Genomic DNA, 18038 nt, shown 5'->3' on the forward strand with positions numbered 1-18038 from the left:
GACATTGAACCTTTCATGGCTATGCTGTTTAAACTAAAATATATGTTTCAAACATACGTTGGTGACAGATACGGAGAAGGAAGGTACCAATGTGAGTTAACCGTGGTGTATAGGGACATGTATAAGGACGATTAGAATGCCAACATTCAATACAGTATGTCGTCTGATTGCTCTCAGCCGTCTTATAATTGCGTCGGGGCTGTAGACTGCGTTGGACTTTAAAATGCGTCGGACCTTATAATTGCGTCGGGGCGTACAAACGCGTGAGGCCTTACAAACCCGTCGGAGGTCTTTCAATGCGTCGGACCGTAGACTGCGACGATGATTAAGTCCTTATCTAAACCTGCGACGAGGATTAACCCTTTTCACACCTAGTTAACACCGAGATGTGTATTCAATACAATCTGTTAGTCTACAGACTTCTAGATTTTCTGAACTTTCAAAAAAAATGTACCGGTTACTATTGAATTTAAAAACACAATGTATGTAGCAGATGAAGTAGATTGAAGCTTTGTTAAACTTTGTTACAAATTCTTTGCATCAAATGAATTTGACATTGTGTATATTTTCTCATCTTCACACACACACGCACACACACACACACACACACACATTTCATGTTCTTATTCACTTTTTACTTCCTTCACTTTAATAGATTTGAGTTTTATGAACTGAAGATTAAAAAATGGCCCCAAAACTATATGGAGATATGTAACGTGTATAAGAATTGGGCCTGTTATATGACATTTTTTCCTGACATTTTGTTTGTTTTCTTCAGCTATAACTTAGGTCTGTGCCAGTATAGTGGTATTTGCCATGTAGGTTGGTTTATATCTCTTACTAGACTAATCTGTGTATTGGTTGGTCGAAGGTAATGTATTTGTAAATCTGTGTGTAAAATTTTTGTCAAAAAAAGACTGATACAAAAAATACTGGGGGGGGGGTTCTGTGTCATTTATGTAATAAGGAATTAGACCTATTGTATCTATATAGGGGACAATGTACTATGTAAAAAAAAGCACTGAGTAAGACCCTTTTTTTAGTAATAGAAAGAGAGAGACGTTAGAGAGTACAAATGTACTGTAGAAGATAGTAGAATTCGGCAAAAATAGGGTCTGGCTAGCCAGGGGATTCATCTCAGTGTAGGAAGGCAAATAAATGCTATGGTGGCTACTTGCAGTACTAGTAATCTCCCTATTTGTATTGTGGAGACTACAATTTGTGGGGGTTATAGGCATTGTGGTTTGGGCACTAACAAATTACCCTTCGCTATTTTCTAGGTGTTGGGTAACCTCCAAGCAGACCTCTTCAGGGGTAAAACGCTATGATGGCCAGGCCATGGTAGCAAGTTGGCCTGTTGTATAAGGAACACCAACCGAGTGTCTTGCTTGGAGATTAGGTGTAGGGTAGGGCAACAGCTTCTGAATAGGGTAATCACAAAGAGGAAAGGGTAGGGCAACAGGTACTGAAGAGGGTAACCACAAAGAGGAAAGGGTAAGGCAACAGGTACTGAAGAGGGTAACCACAAAGGAAATGAAGATGGGCAACAGGCCAGATCACATTGGAAGGCATGTATAGTACATCTGGGAGGGGCAATCTCACTTGTCTCAAGCATTGTTAATGACCTTTGTGGCTAAGTGTAAATCTACCATTGCCATTTCAAGACAACACAACAAAATTCCGTTTAATGGTCTTTATTCGGAAATCAGCAAAGAATGTCTTGCTCCTCAAGGTTGAAAAGTTGAGGTTCAACTCGAAAAACAGCTCCTGTCAAAATGGATTCAAATGCATGCTCAGCATTGCCAAGGTGGTTTGATTCACCCTCCTTGTTATTGCTAGCAAAACCCTGGTCTTTCTAACAAGGTATTCATATAACATAACCTCACAGTCACAACAAGGCTTGGAATACACATATCAGGCCCATGTATATGGCAGTGAGTAAACTTAACATTACAAAAACTTACAGCAGCATATATACTTGTAAATGGACTGTAATCTTAATCATTTATTTACTAGAGAATCTACGTTATAACATCTAGTAACCAAAATATGCTATATAAACTCTGGGTGTGTCCCCTTTATCGTATTCCATGCCTAAGACCTTCTGTTCTTTGACAAGGAAATACGAAGATCGCATCACCCCAGGTACAGTGAAGGGTACTTGGAGCCAGCCAAGTCCACAATCCTGCACCTATACATATCTTATGTCTCACCTATATGTAATCTTAAGTCTACATTCATCCAAAGCTTCCTCGCACAACCTTAATTAAGAGCTGTATGAACAGGAGGAGCACTGTCACTGATGTGACCAATCCACTTACAGAATGCACCATTACAACTCGTTCACTTGTTTGTTTTGCATGAAGTGCCAGCTTCATATTTAACAAGTAACTGAAATGGTCGCTCAACTGTTGCCAACGTAACAAAACAAAACAAATCTAAACAAAAACTTGTAAAACATACAACAAAAGGTCAGTCTGCGTATCATACCTGGAAGCTTTACCGCCCTCGGAGCTTAGCTTTCCACAGAGACCTGCCATGTGATATTGCATTTGCGTTGGCAGTTTGGCCACTAATTTTTTAAACATTTTAAATTATCTCAATGCTGTACACTGACAACTATGTCAAGACATCACATGAGTTTTTAACACTATTTTGGCAGTTTGCACTCTTAGCTGCCTTTTTCACTTGTCCGTTCATGGACCAGAGCACTAGGGTATATTGCAAGTATCAAATCATCAATGCTTGGCTACAGCAAGTTACCAAAGAAGCTTACGTCTCAGTCAGACAATATTTTGTCTTATCACTTTTCAGCTGCCACTCTTTAGCACTTCCTTCGTAATCTAACCTGAGCATGTCATGACCAATCTCAACTTCGCTGATTCAACACTGTCCAATCACAGCCTTTCACATTGACCTATCACAGACTCTTACATAACTCGAACACAAGTCTTTCACATTGTCCAATCAACAACTGCCTTTTAGACTGTCCGAACAGTGTCTTTCAGACTGTCCAACCAGTGTATTTTCCCAAAGAACCTTGTTACCGAGGATACTCTATGACTTCACTTCTCTTGTGGCTGAGGCGGTACAACTTCTTCTTGACCAGCTTGTAGCCAGAGCTCAGTGTGACTGTTTTCTGTCCGGAGCACCCAGAGAAAGGGAGGAGCGCCTGTAGGGAGTTCAGCCACGCGGCACGGTCTCTTCTCAGGGTCAGCGTAAGCTCGAACGTGTTCACAGTGTCTGGGTCGTAGTTCACCCGACCGAATTGTGTCTGTCCACATCAGTAGCCATTCATGCAGGTCGGGGGGGGGGGGTCTCATCCTACAGTTCCTGTCATAGAAGTACATAAAGTATGGCATTCAATTGAATTGTCGACAATACCTGCATGTTTGTAGACAAGTTTCTGTGTGGATTATGCAATCTAATCATTGCCTAAGTTGTCATGAGGTGACAAAAAGAACAACCAATGATGAAAACCAATAATGATTATAAAGATTATAAAAATGCCTGATAACAAAGCCTTATGAGGATAAAAAAAAACAGTTTCTAACCTCAGTCATTGTCACTTTCTGTGTCTGATCTCCAATCTGCGTCAAGATCAATGGAGACACTTTCCTCCTCCTCCTCCTCCTCCTCCTCATCATCATCATCAGTAAGGTCATTCATGATCATCTGTTGGTGGACACACAAAAAAGATGACGGTTAATTTATATGGCAATGTAAGGTAGCTTCATTACATTCATTCAGAGATGAAACAATGAAAAACATTATCATCATTCTAACTGGGGGTGAACCTAAAAAAAGTATGTCAGACAATACAATGAAAGTAAGTTTGCCGTTTAAAGGTTGAACAGCCCATAAACTAAGAAGATTGAAATTTGATTCATCCTAAAATCATAGTCTACCAGAAAACAAAGGTATTGAAAATCTGATGCCAATTAAGGCTCTGATGTCATTTTCATATGTAACACTTTTGGTATCAAATTAATGCAAAACTGTTTGGTAAACAGGTAGGAAAACACCATAACCTAGACATACTTCAATTCTTATGAACACATGAACATATAGACAACAATGTAAAATGCAATGTCACTGTTATATGCATAAATGTTTCATGCTGTAAACAATGCTGTAAACAAAACTGTAATCATGGTAAAAGGGAATGTTTGAAAAACACAACATTGACAAATGCTGTCTCAATGAAACATGTGTATGCAGGTATCTCTGCCTTACGGCATTATTCACTGTTTCCTCCTCAAGCTCCTGCTCCATTAATGTAGAATCGTGTCCTGGGTGCTCACTCCCGCCTACTTCCCCACGGTTCTGACAGCCATAGCACCTGCAGCTCTCTCCGCACATCTTGCCCTTCTTCCGACAGGTGCGACACCTATTGTCCACACATCCCCCCCGGCATTTGCAGCCGGGGGCAGACAGTCTTCCAATTCTTTCCCTGACCTTCAACATGTTTTCTTCGGTTTCCCACTGGACTGCTATCCCTGTTTCGGTGAGGTACCACCCATACTCTTCAACATTTCCAATATGAAGAGTGGGGCTGCCTGCTGATGTCCACAACCTCCACACCCACATGCAGCGCTTCCAGTGAAACTTAAGTGCATCCTCGGAGGGTAGTAACTCGTGTTCATATCTTGCTGTTTCAAATGTAGCCTCACGGATTCTGTTCAGGAACAAGCTGTGTACATTTTCATCACTAGTTGAACTTTCCACCAAAGAGTTGAAAAGATGTTGTGGAGTTTCGTAGCCAGGCAGGAAAGCAGCCTTACAGGACTTGTAATACAAACAACCAATGAGCCTGAAGAAGGCTAGGATGCCCTTGGGGTCTTCCTCTGTGTCAAGCAGGCTTCCTCTGTGTGTTCTGTGTCCAGTTATGAACTCACAGTGCTCCAGAAGTGTAGTTATGAAGCTGATTTTACCTTTCATTCGGAAAAAACTTGTATAGTCACATCCAGACAATATAAACAGCAGAACAAACAGATGAGGCCTCTCTTCTTCAGGGTGAGTTGTAAGGGAGGGGTCACTGCTAATCCTCGCTCTTAGGTTGTTGATGTTAACGAACTTAGACTCCTCTCCCCAATGTGACTGGACTATTACGTCTTTCGTAAGTGGCATAGCCAATCCGATGTGGATTACGTCAGTGTCCTTTGACAGCACGAGGCACTTCTGAGAGGTTGACCAGTTGGTGTGGAGGAAGATTCTGGTGTCCGCTTCGGGATCATCTCTTTGCAATGCCTTCTCCTCGAAGACTTCTCCGTTCTGTACAAGAAATGCTTTGCCGTCTGCAAAACACCCACTGACAATTACTTTCTTACCGGCATCTTCTTTTGCGTATTCTTGTGCGATCTTCAACAGGGCATGGCCTAGGTATTTCACCAAACTGTTCCTGTTTTGGCGCAATGCCATGAACTCCTGCCAATTCCTGGGCACCTCCTTGTCATGTGTCAGTGTGGGTACTGTTGTGGGCATTGATGCTGTTGGGTCACCAACATGTTGCTCATCCTGGGAGTCTCGCCGCTGTCGCTCCAAATCCTTTGGTATAGGCATGTCATATTCTGGTCTGTCAAACAGAATGTGGCACTCATGTACTCCCCGCCAGAAAAATGGCATCACCATGTTGATGTATAAACTCTTGGCATATTGCAGAAAGGTCTTGTTCCATGGGAATGGTTTCCTGAACATAATATTCATGCCCTCAATGATGACACAGTCAGGGCTCCAACCAACTGGTAGTCTGTCAGTAATGATATCTGTGTATCGCCGTTCATAGAACTTTGTGGCATTTGCCTTGTTTCCTTTATATGGCAATCCAGTTTCCTCACATACTAGAGAGCTGGGAATCTCAGAACAGGGTCCCAGGTCCTCTATGCTCACTGGCCTTCCCTTCCTCTTTGACTCCAGAAGCAGATTCTTGTAGAAAGAGAGAACTTTTCTGGTGTGTTTCTCCATACGTTTTACTTTGCTGCAGGAAGTCTTCCGTTTGGAAAAAGTGTGCAACCTTTGTTTCCGTTGTGTGGGCTTTGCTGAAGGCTTGTTGAGAATTTTTGTCTCAACATGATGCTTGAATAGCTCAGAGCCTATCTGTCTATATGACATCATATCATGCTGTTGGACATTGCTGGCTTCCTCACCAGAGAACATGTGTATCAGTTGACGCGATTGAACTTTGTCAAATGGTTTTGCTCTGCTTGTACGTGCCTTGCTGTAGTATTTCACTACTTGCTTCATATCCTCTTGCAGTGCTTTGTTCGCATAGGCCTTCTGCGACATGGGGCATGCTTCCATATGCAATTGTGATAGCAAATTCTTTAGCACAGAGGCTCTCACCGGCAGAAACTTTACTAGTCTGCCTACTCGCTGTGGATGTACTCCTTGCATCACAGCTTTCACATCTTTGTTGATTGTCATCTCGTGACATTCGTCAAGGCCTAGGTTCGACATGTTGTGTCCTCCAATGTTGGCAGTAAACCCTCCCTTTCCAAAAGCTGTCAGCATATGAGCTGGAAGCCTGGCAATATCCTCCAAGTGCTTAGGTAGCAACTTTGCATACATGTGCCTGTCAAATGCAAACATCAAGGGCACAAGTTCCTTAATGGCATGACATCTGAGTGACCAGTCGCCTTTCCGTATGGACAGGAACAAGTTGGCATATGTCATCATCTCCTGGTGTATGAATCTGTCCCAGAATCTGAAGGTGTCGTCCTTCTCTGCTGCCTCTTTTCGCCATGACTGGAACTCCTGTGCAAGTGGTTTGAGCCGTGAGACAAGGGATGCTTGTTCTACCAGGAAACTTGTTGCAGAGATGCCCTCAAAGCGTCTTCCTTCATATCCATTCAGGGTGTCTAATACATTACATACTTCTTGTAGTACATCATCCATGTTGTCTTGGCTTTTTACAAAAGAATCAAGCTGTAGGTGAAACATTGCCTCCCAGGCATTCATAAGGAAGTTATGAGTTCCTCTGAAACTCTTGCAGAGGCCAATCGATGTTGCACACATTCCTGTGCCATGTGTCTCCTGCGCCAGCTCCTTCAGCCCGCTGTCCCAAAAAATCTTCATCATCACCTCTTGTGTATTCTTGAGCACATGCCAGTCTCCTATGTAGAAGTAAGCCCAATTGAACTCTGAAGGATATTTCTTCTTCACTTTCCATAGGAGATCATATGTCTTGCCATCTCCAACTAGAATCAGACTTTTCCTTTTGTCTGGAATCTCCATGTTTGTTGCTATTTGATGTAGTACATGCATCATGGTGTCTTCATTATCACATGGCAAATCAAATATGTCAAGAAACTGTATACTGGATTGATGGACATCCTGGTTACCTTCCATGGCAAGCTTGGCCTTCAGACTGGGAATGGTGGTGTTGAGGTTATATTCCCTTTGGCAGTACCTCTCTACCATGTATACAAATATATCCTCTGCGCATCTACTTGCTGCATTCACCTCTTCTAGGTTGGTTGTGAAGTCAGAGTAAGACACCGATTCCTGTCTAATAGCAATTGGCAAGGATGCATCTTGATATTGAGATTGATCCAAGGAAGACCCTCTCACATCAAAGGACAGTCTCCTGCGAGGTTTTTTAACTGAAGATATGGTTGTTCTAAAACCTTTCTTATCTGGCACAGTCCAGGGGGTTTCAGTGGTACTTGACTCAACTGCTTGGTTGTCCATCACAACATCAGTGGTACTGGTACTTGACTTGGCTTGATTGCCCATCACATCAGTGGTACTTGACTTGGCTTGGTTGCCCATCACATCAGTGGTACTTAACTTGGCTTGATTGCCCATCACAACATCAGTGGTACTTGACTTGGCTTGATTGCCCATCACATCAGTGGTACTTGACTTGGCTTGGTTGCCCATCACATCAGTGGTACTTGACTTGGCTTGATTGCCCATCACAACATCAGTGGTACTTGACTTGGCTTGATTGCCCATCACACCAGTGGTACTTGACTTGACTTGATTGCCCATCACATCAGTGGTACTTGACTTGGCTTGATTGCCCATCACAACAGTGGTACTTGACTTGGCTTGGTTGCCCATCACATCAGTGGTACTTGACTTGGCTTGATTGCCCATCACACCAGTGGTACTTGACTTGGCTTGATTGCCCATCACATCAGTGGTACTTGACTTGGCTTGATTGCCCATCACATCAGTGGTACTTGACTTGGCTTGATTGCCCATCACATCAGTGGTACTTGACTTGGCTTGATTGCCCATCACATCAGTGGTACTTGACTTGGCTTGATTGCCCATCACATCAGTGGTACTTGACTTGGCTTGATTGCCCATCACATCAGTGGTACTTGACTTGGCTTGATTGCCCATCACATCAGTGGTACTTGACTTGGCTTGATTGCCCATCACATCAGTGGTACTTGACTTGGCTTGATTGCCCATCACATCAGTGGTACTTGACTTGGCTTGATTGCCCATCACAACATCAGTGGTACTTGACTCGGCTTGATTGCCCATCACATCAGTGGTACTTGACTTGGCTTGGTTGCCCATCACAACATCAGTGGTACTTGACTTGGCTTGATTGCCCATCACATCAGTGGTACTTGACTTGGCTTGGTTGCCCATCACAACATCAGTGGTACTTGACTCAACTGCTTGATTGTCCATCACAACATCAGTGGTACTTGACTTGGCTTGATTGCCCATCACACCAGTGGTACTTGACTTGACTTGATTGCCCATCACATCAGTGGTACTTGACTTGGCTTGATTGCCCATCACAACATCAGTGGTACTTGACTTGGCTTGATTGCCCATCACACAGTGGTACTTGACTTGGCTTGATTGCCCATCACATCAGTGGTACTTGACTTGGCTTGATTGCCCATCACATCAGTGGTACTTGACTTGGCTTGATTGCCCATCACATCAGTGGTACTTGACTTGGCTTGATTGCCCATCACACATCAGTGGTACTTGACTTGGCTTGATTGCCCATCACATCAGTGGTACTTGACTTGGTTTGGTTGCCCATCACAACATCAGTGGTACTTGACTCAACTGCTTGGTTGTCCATCACAACATCAGTGGTACTTGACTTGGCTTGATTGCCCATCACAACATCAGTGGTACTTGACTTGGCTTGATTGCCCATCACATCAGTGGTACTTGACTTGGCTTGATTGCCCATCACATCAGTGGTACTTGACTCAACTGCTTGGTTGCCCATCACAACATCAGTGGTACTGGTACTTGACTTGGCTTGATTGCCCTCACATCAGTGGTACTTGACTCACTGCTTGGTTGCCCATCACACATCAGTGGTACTTGACTCAACTGCTTGGTTGCCCATCACAACATCAGTGGTACTTGACTCATCTTCTTGGACGCATGCCACAGCATGAGTGGTCTCCAGCATTCCAGAAGTATGTCCAAACTCCAACAAATTGACTGGGTCTGGCTGGACGGCCATCACTGATGTCCCATGCCAAGTTCTTTCAACACCTTCGCGTACTGATGCATGTCTTTGGGCCTTGTCAATATTGTCAACAGTAATAACTGTAAATTTGTTGTCAGATAGCTCAGAAAGGTACCCTTTTCGGTCTTGTTGGCAGATGGCATTTTCCATGAATCTTTCATGTGTTTCAGGTGATGCACAGTAGCCCATGTGATTCATTATGCTCATTAGCTTCTTTGACCCCGAGAATGCACTTACCACATCTGACACAAGTACTTGCCATGGGTAGCTAGACCTTGGGTTGGATACGTATAACAACTGCAGCAGTAAAACCAGTCTCCTGGTATGTCTTACTGTAGAGTTCACTGATTCATCTTGGAGGCAAGCATAGGGCACATCCCAGTTGAAATCATTGCTTGCGAGATCAGCCAATTCCTTCTTATTCATAGTAAGGATATGAACTAGATTGTAGAGTTGAGGAGGTACATCCTTCACAATGTCGTCTAACTTCATTTGCTTTAGCTTTGAGGGGTCTTGAACAAATTTTTCACCAAACGATGCTGCTGTACTTTGCACCATTGCATTCATTTCAAGGGCAATGTGGTGAAATTGGGCCTTTGTTGTTTCTGTGCCAAGGTGGGACTCCTTACCAGGCATCTGAGTTTGTGCTGAACGTAGATCTTCCTTCTCCTTGCAGTGCCTCATCTTCTGTACTCTCGCATCGTGCAGCGCACTATGCAGCATTCGAACTACCTCTCCTTTACGAAACATGAGCAATATGCTCATTTTTGAACTTTCTGTTCTGAATGTCACCAAAGATGTTCCAAACACACATTTTAAGTGTGAAAGTAACCACTGAGAATTCATCTTGCCCTTGTCTTTGTCCTCATTATTCAGATCATTAATTCTCTCCAAGTGCACAAGAAAGCTTTCATATGCATCACACAACAGCAATGCCTTGTTTTGAAGGAAAAGATTCCCTACTTCAATGCAGACCTTCCTGGCTGCAATTGTGACTGCATGTTGTTGTTTTGCATTTTGGTCAGATGTCAGTTGCTCAATGATTACAGAAAGTGGCACAGTGTTTGAATGTGCTTGTCTTGATACATAGCAGTAGCATGTATTACATAAGATGCTAGTGGAGGAAAGGCTCTTCAATCTAACATCACTTTCACTCAGCAGACTGATTTCAGTATCCAGCCCATCACAGCTGCGAGCCTTGGTTCTGTCACTGCGAAGTGAGCATTTGCACAGAGAGCATCGTGTTGTGCGTTCTGTGAAGTAAAGCTCTTTGAAGTGAACTTCACAAAGATAAATCTCATCCTCCTTGATTGCTTGTGTCTTAAGTACAGAAGTTAAGACATCTTTGTTGTTGAGGTCGGTAACAGAAAATACACGTGTTGAACAGTTATCACACTGTGGTGCAGCACATTGTCTCCTTGGTTTTTTCTGACTTCTTATTGGGGTGTATGATTCATCGATGTTTTTGCGGAAAAAGACACACTTGCACTTGTTGCACAGACAAGACTCCAATGACAAATGATGTTTGGTTAAGATTTCCTGTATTGACTTGTCCCAGTTAGTGGCGTGGTGAATATGATCCTGGTCTAACATACAATTGCAGCAATGACAGACAGAACTACATGGACCGACATGGGGAACACATTTTGGACGAGGCATGATAAGGAATGGTATGTTGGATACATACCTTATGGCAGGGGGCAGTCTGTGGCAGTCTGAACTCTGATCATCAGCTATTCTGCAAAGGTACAATCCCAGATTAGTCCCCTACCAATGGATCCCTTTTTTATGTTAGTAACCATCCCTATTATCAAACCCCTACCTACATATACAATTTATATTAAAAAGCCAGTACGTCTCAGGTAGTAAAGAGATATCAACTTACAATAAGCCCTTTAATTATGTCAAATATAGTATTAGTAAACAGTGTTGTGTTATAAAGAAAAGTAGAACATTGACTTTTACCCACCAAAGATGCCTTCCACTCTTGACACTTGAACTGATAGAAAACAGTAACATCACGAGATATGATATAAAAAATGTGATGAACCAAGAATTATAGAATAAGTATATGTTCACAATTTTATTGTACTGTAATTGCAAAAAAGTCAACATTTAGAAATGGAGTAAAAGCCGTAAACTTATAAACATCTAGTGCATAGGCAGGTCACAAACTTAAGTACTAACCTAAGTTAACAGTCATGTGGTGCTTAGTCATAATAAATCTGCCCGTGCTGCCAACTGCTCGGTGCATCTGGAAACAAAATTCTTGAAATTAATCACAAGAAATAAGGTCTACTCGTAAATAGAACCTGCCTTCGAAAAAAGAACTGGGTGATTTCTACCTACGTCTGTGCTCAGAAAATCACTACCTGTTTGTCAACAATTACCTAACACCCCGTTTATGATCCCAAACGAAACTTTCTGTGCTTTTTCTACAACAGTTGTCCTCTACTTTCGTACCACAATTGGATGCCGAAAAGATGGGTGAAAGCGCAGAACCAAAATAGAAGTCAGTGTCCCCCAAACACCCCCCAAATCACACCGAAAAGTTCAAGACGTCATAAGAAGTAAACTATCGGTAGATGAGCCGAAAAAAACATGTCAAATTGATCCTTATCTTTCCGTCAGCACGACTGCACCGCCATAACCGGCTTTGTTTTGATTATATCTGGGGTGAAAGGGTAAAAGTCGGAGGCTAACCTGTGCTTCTCGTTCACGCACCACCGCCGTTCTCGGTCCCAGAGTAGTCTGCCTGGTTTTAGAAAAACCCGGAAGTGGAATCGAATATTCGATGCTTGGCCCTTCGACTGTATGGCGTTTTTTTTATCGCTACCGCCCCCACCAACCGTCGGTGGCCGGCGACCTTCTCTGTCTAATGGATACTGCTTTGCCACCGCCGAAAGGGATCTGCTTGGAGATTAGCTTTGCTTCAGGGGCAATGCAGTCATGTAAAGTTGCATTGACAGCTATATATGATCATATATACAAGTATACAAAATCATTGGCATGTGCCCTTCACTTTTAAATAGTACTTAACTAACACACACTTTGATCTGCTAACAGTTTGTATTGAATAATATAATGATACAGAAATTCCTTGATAGGTAAAATCATCCGCGACATTGGAAAACAGCAATTTAGATTCTAAAAATGCTGAATTACATGCTACATCAAAATAAGCAGAATTTGAGAAATTACTACGCTGTGGCGACCACTGTTCTGATCTGCTGTATGCTGGGAGTTACCATCTTTCATAAGTGAGGTTCCAATTAAAAAAAAACTCCGCTTGTAGGTAATGATACAGGCAAGAAATTACCGCTTCTCTTATCATCATAACATATGGTGCCCTTGTGCCTTTTTACAGTTTTGACTGTGTCGAACCTGAGGCTGTCACGCAACAAGCTCGACCAGAAGACAACCGGAATCAAGGCAAACGTCTCCGGAGGGATGCAACGGCAACAGGTGTGAAGAAGATTCTCTTCATTAAACAGATTCATAGAAGAAATCTTTGGAGGATTGACAATTTTCTATCAATATTTTAACAAATTCCCATGACTCATCACAACCAAGGAATGCTAATCTTAGTGAGCTACCTACAATTACGTTGCCTCAATTCATTCAGAAACATGGTTGTAAAGCATGTCATTTTATTTACAGGCAATGGGACGAACAGAAAACGTGTCGGAAAGGCTGGTTGGAAGTGAGAAAGATCTGCACAACGCTACGACCAACGTCACTGGTAGGAAACTGTCGGTCATGATATGATCACTGAAACGCTTTTCTTAGTCAGGCGTCCATTGACGAATGTATCATTCACTTGTGGCCAGTTAATACGCAAAGTAATCTCCAAGCAGATACTTTTCGGTGTCAAAAAGACATAATCAAATTCGCCAGGCAGTATCCATTAGCCAAAGAAGGTCGCCAGCCACCGACAGGTGGGATTAATGGCCATATATAAAAAGCTAACGATCATTCCCCTACAACCTCTGCTTGGAGAGTACATAAATGTACATTTTACAGTCATGACCTTATTGTCAGTGATATCAGAGGCCAGTTATATTAATACTTCACCCTTCATCTCTTTAGAGAAACAAGGCCAAGATTATTTTCCATCTGGGTCTACATATATCATAATTTACGTTTGAATTCTTAAGGGTATATCTAATTTTTTAGCTAAATGTCCCGACGGTTACGAGAACTTCGGGGAAATCTGCTACAAAGCCTTTGGCGACACCTGGAATACGTTCTCCGAATCGGTCGAGACCTGTCGGGCTGACGGAGGCACCCTCGCCATGCCCCGCGACGCCGGTATCAATGCCTTTCTCGTCTCCCTACATAAGGAAGGCCGCTATTGGTTCGGCTTACATCGACAAGAGGACAAGTGGGTGTGGATGGACGGCACCGCTCTGGGGACCGGCTATAACCGGTGGGCACCCCGTGAACCCTACATCTTAGCGGGGTCTTGCGCCATGTACGAGAAAGCTGACGACTGTTGGTATGCTTCACGTTGTGGCAAGACGGTGCACTTCATCTGCCAAGTGTCACCATCAGGTTCGTATCATTTCACTTGCTTGTTTCAGAAACACTGCACACATATCGAGTTGACAACTACACCAAGCTAAAGTATACGTTTGTTTTAGTAGCACTGACTTTGCTCAGTAATCATGTAGTATTGACTAAAACATCTTGATAAATTTTGTGTAAACCGATAAAAAGTTCAAATTCATTTTCCCTATAGCTGCTCCAGACAAGTAACAGTGCGCCATGCATGTAAGTGGCACCGGTTCCAGTTATGAAACGTGGGTTCCAGCATCCTGGTGTCAAGACGACTTAGATGTAGTATTATAAGTATTCAAAATAGACTTTTCTGTCCTCTAGTATGTTTTACATTTTCCCTTCAGTATTTCTGTAGTGTTTCTTCAGTATTATTAAAGTCATCTAAGGCACATTCAACTTTTCTCAAACACATCACTACCAAAAATCGAGAAACAGAAAATTTCACGTGGAACAGAGAAATTTATTGAATCGAACACACGAACAACAGTTTTCATCCATGGAAACTACCACCTATTTTGTACATGATCAGTTATGTTCTTGCCATCAAAACTTACTTACAGAAAATTCACAGACTAAAATTTTCGAGGCTTGGGTACACCAGACCCTGTATCGCCTCTGGAATCATTCACACTCACGGGTTGCTTGGCTAAAACCGAAGGACAATAAAACAAGGTAACAACTCTTTCAGGTAGACATCAAGGATAGCTGCAGGGTTGGCCATTATATATATGTATGTATGAGACAGACAAGGGTCATGCCTTGTATAATAGTGAATAATAATACGCTAGTTCACAGATTTATGTTTAACATTGCCATCATCCACTACAGTACAGCTTTATGCATTTCAAGTTGATGATACAGAAAGTTCTGGAGAGCAAAAGACAGTTAAGACAATTATGAACCCGTCGCTAAAAATACATCTCAATAAAGAAAAAAGGCAAAACTTACAAGACTACAATACTTCCTTACATCACAAGAACTGACAAACTCAAACTTGTGATACTTTTCCTCAAGTTTTGAGAATACAAAGAAACTTAACCTACCGTGTTTACGACATGAGCTTGACAAAAAAGCCAGAGTGGAAATTTTACAGTATTTCTTGGTCAAAGATTGTATCTACACTACATGAGCATGCAATTGTGCTGATGATGAGTGCCATCTGCTGATCTTTTCATGAATTGCAGCAGCGTACAAACTATGCACCTCTGTGGTTGTAGGATGATACTTCAGCTCAACGATTCGCCTCAACTGGAACAAAGAGGAGAAGTGATTAGAATGTTTCTAAACATTCTTTTAACTAAAAGCAAGAGGGAAAGGATATAAAAGTGTGCAGTAATTGTAGCTTGTGTCGGTTTTGAGAAATTTCTGTAAGCTTACATTCTTTTCCAACTGGAATTGAGAAAAATTAAAAGTATCGTGCACCCTACTTATTGTGTGTGATGTCAATAAACTTGAATCTAGATCTACAGGATCTATTTTCCCTATCCTCCTATATAACAGAAGTATGACTGATAATAAAAAAATAACTACAAGAAAAATCAGCAACTAGATTTAGCAGTCTTGAAAACATCCTGAATTCTGTTCAGACTTGGTGGTGGAAAAACGTCCGTTGCCTTGTGCAAGCCATGGAAGAACTGCACTGAAGTGATTTGATGTCCAAAATCAACAAATCACTCTAGTGCAATTCTACCACAACTGCTCTCCTGTCCTCCTTCCAGTGGCCACCTTGTTGGGAGCATCTCTCCAGGCAAGAGTAAGTTATTAGTGATTTCAGACTTCTGCAACTTTGGTTTTCGTTACTCGGTTATCTTCAACCTCATTTTCTATGACGTTCCATCTGTCATCCTGAATCCTGAATTCCTAATGAAAATTATTATGATACCAAATCCTAACTCTAAAAACAACTATTCAACAATAAAATCTTAACTGTATAATATGGACCTAATATGGAGTCTTTAACTATTCTTGCACCTGCTGTATTCGAGTCTAAAGCATTTCAATGCATTTACTTGATTCACATTCACACTTCTTAGCATGTGGGAAGAACATACTGTGCCTTACAAAAATCTGGATGTTTAAGTTATGTAGAACAGATATCATCCTTTAATATGACCTTAAGAGTGGTGTTCGATGTGCTATGTACAATACGTTACATGTTTCTCGCTGCCCATGTGCTATCCTACTTACTGTATGAGCTGATGTCGATCTCATCAGGAAGCTCTGACACGTTCACCTCGAACCGGTCCTGGACCTCATTCAGCACCTTGGCGTCGTTCTCGTCGCTAACAAACGTGATGGCCAGACCCTTCGTACCAAAACGGCCCGCACGCGCAACCTAGAAACAACAGCAAAACATCAACAAAGTTAACCATCCAACTCCAAAAGAAAACGTTCTGGTTGATAATAACCGTTGATTGGAAACATGGTGGCCAAACCCTTTTGCCATGTCCCACACACGCAAACTGGGAACAGCAAAGTTTTATAGTTTGCTTCACATAACTGGTCAACTGACTTCAGGCATAACAAGTTAGTTTTGTACAAAAGTACAAGCTGCACAAGACCAGACTGTAAGGTTTGAACCACTGCAGGAAAACACCTATTCTCTTTGAGAAGTACAGTGGGATAGTTAATGTCCTTGAGACGAGGCTTTCTTCAAATACCAAACTTCTGGCTTCATGTCCCATCTGACTGGGACTTATTTCTTCTTCTTCTTTTTGAGTACCCTCGAACAACCCCTGTACGGGGGGTATCACTGAGGGGGGGAAGCGGTACACGGGTTAAGGCAGGGCGGCTTCTACCCTGGCCTTAAAAGCCTCTACCGTCGGTGCCCTCACCACTGGGCCCGGCAGCTGATTCCACTCGCTTAACATACGGGGAAAAAAAAAGAAATTTCATTAAGAAAATTAAGAAAACGGAACTTACTCTGTGCAGGTACGTGTCGGAATCTTCGGGCATGTCGTAGTTGAAGACGATGTTGACGCGCTCGATGTCCATGCCTCGCCCGAACAAGTTAGTTGCCACCAGGATACGCCGCTCAAAGTTCTTGAACTGGTTGTACCGTTTCAGCCTGCATGGGGTTTTCGTAATACGTTACAGAGAATTCAAACTACATGGACTTAGGACAGCTTGCAATGCATAGTCCTGCCAATCTTCCAGGTCAAAAGAAGCCAAAAACTGACAGCCAGAATAGGATGCTCCTACATGGTATTGGATAGTCTCAACAAACTAAATCTGGGTAGACAGCCTAGCAGACCCACCCTCATTTTTTTTTTGTTTCACACCCCTGACACTTTTTAAGGCAAAGTTAAAGCAGAGAAAGCAGTCTATGCCAAGCTTTTGGTATGACAAACCACCTTTAAAGTTCAAGGCAAACACTCATTAGTTCACTGAACATGTACATCAGTAAGTAGTTCGTATTATAGAGCTCACCTCTCCTCCTGCCCCATGGCCCTGTGGATGGCGATGGCAGGGAAGTTCTGTTCCACCAGCAGCTGGGCCAGGGCGATGCAACGCTGCACAGACTTCACAAATATCACCACCTGGGGGGGGGGGAACAATCAGGACAAATAGTTAATCATCCAATCATAGCAGCATCTTGCTGATGATCTTTTGTTTATGATTGATTTGGCAAGCAGGTAACTGACTGTGAGTGTGATGATATTTGGATATGGGCCTCCTGTAACATGTGGAATAGTTTGTCCATAATCCCACAAGCCCGCCAAAAACTATCAAACACAGAGCTACTTTCCCACCTGGTTGAACTAAAATGTTAGCTACCAACACAGATTGAGAACATTGAAGCAGTCGAACAGCTTGTAGTCCTTTAGCTTGGTCTGACATTTTGACCTATCATTCTGCCCACCTTCCTGGACCTGTTATGTGTCTGGACAAGCATGTACACAAACCCAACCGAAACAGAGCGACTTCCCCACCTGGTTGAACTCGAGGACGTCGAGCAGGTCGAACAGCTTGCGGTTCTTCTCGTTGTCCTTGAGCTTGACGTAGTGCTGCTGGA

General features: G+C 42.6%; 2 protein-coding genes and 1 long non-coding RNA gene across 3 annotated transcripts in view; 1 reads left to right on the forward strand and 2 right to left on the reverse strand.

The window, feature by feature from the left end:
- Positions 1–3626: 3626 nt before the first annotated feature.
- Positions 3627–11747, reverse strand: LOC109484690. The gene is made up of 4 exons (XR_002141084.1): positions 11651–11747; positions 11433–11462; positions 11151–11201; positions 3627–3675 (listed from the first exon to the last, which is right to left on the reverse strand). It is a non-coding gene; the product is annotated as an uncharacterized LOC109484690 (long non-coding RNA).
- Positions 11748–13680: 1933 nt separating this feature from the next.
- Positions 13681–14284, forward strand: LOC109484621 (asialoglycoprotein receptor 1-like). Its single transcript, XM_019787968.1, has 2 exons — positions 13681–14017; positions 14205–14284. The coding sequence occupies exons 1-2, from the start codon at positions 13759–13761 to the stop codon at positions 14219–14221; spliced, it is 276 nt and encodes a 91-aa protein (XP_019643527.1). The 5' UTR covers positions 13681–13758; the 3' UTR covers positions 14222–14284.
- A 178-nt stretch (positions 14285–14462) lies between these two features.
- The window catches only part of LOC109484662 (spliceosome RNA helicase DDX39B), a 10015-nt gene continuing 6439 nt past the window's right edge, over positions 14463–18038 (reverse strand). The window contains exons 7-11 of the mRNA XM_019788010.1: positions 17956–18038; positions 17453–17562; positions 16946–17090; positions 16211–16358; positions 14463–15271 (exon numbers count right to left, since the gene is read on the reverse strand). Coding sequence (XP_019643569.1) covers positions 15255–15271; positions 16211–16358; positions 16946–17090; positions 17453–17562; positions 17956–18038 — 503 coding nt within the window. The 3' untranslated portion in view covers positions 14463–15254. The remainder of the gene's footprint in view (positions 15272–16210; positions 16359–16945; positions 17091–17452; positions 17563–17955) is intronic.

This window comes from Branchiostoma belcheri, unplaced genomic scaffold (genome assembly GCF_001625305.1).
Source record: "Branchiostoma belcheri isolate BF01 breed outbred unplaced genomic scaffold, Haploidv18h27 scaffold7, whole genome shotgun sequence".
Classification (NCBI taxonomy): domain Eukaryota; kingdom Metazoa; phylum Chordata; class Leptocardii; order Amphioxiformes; family Branchiostomatidae; genus Branchiostoma; species Branchiostoma belcheri.

Excerpts from the sequence above, each read along its gene's own strand:
- LOC109484621 (XM_019787968.1), top strand. The coding sequence starts at position 13,759 with ATGCCCCGCGACGCCGGTATCAATGCCTTTCTCGTCTCCCTACATAAG.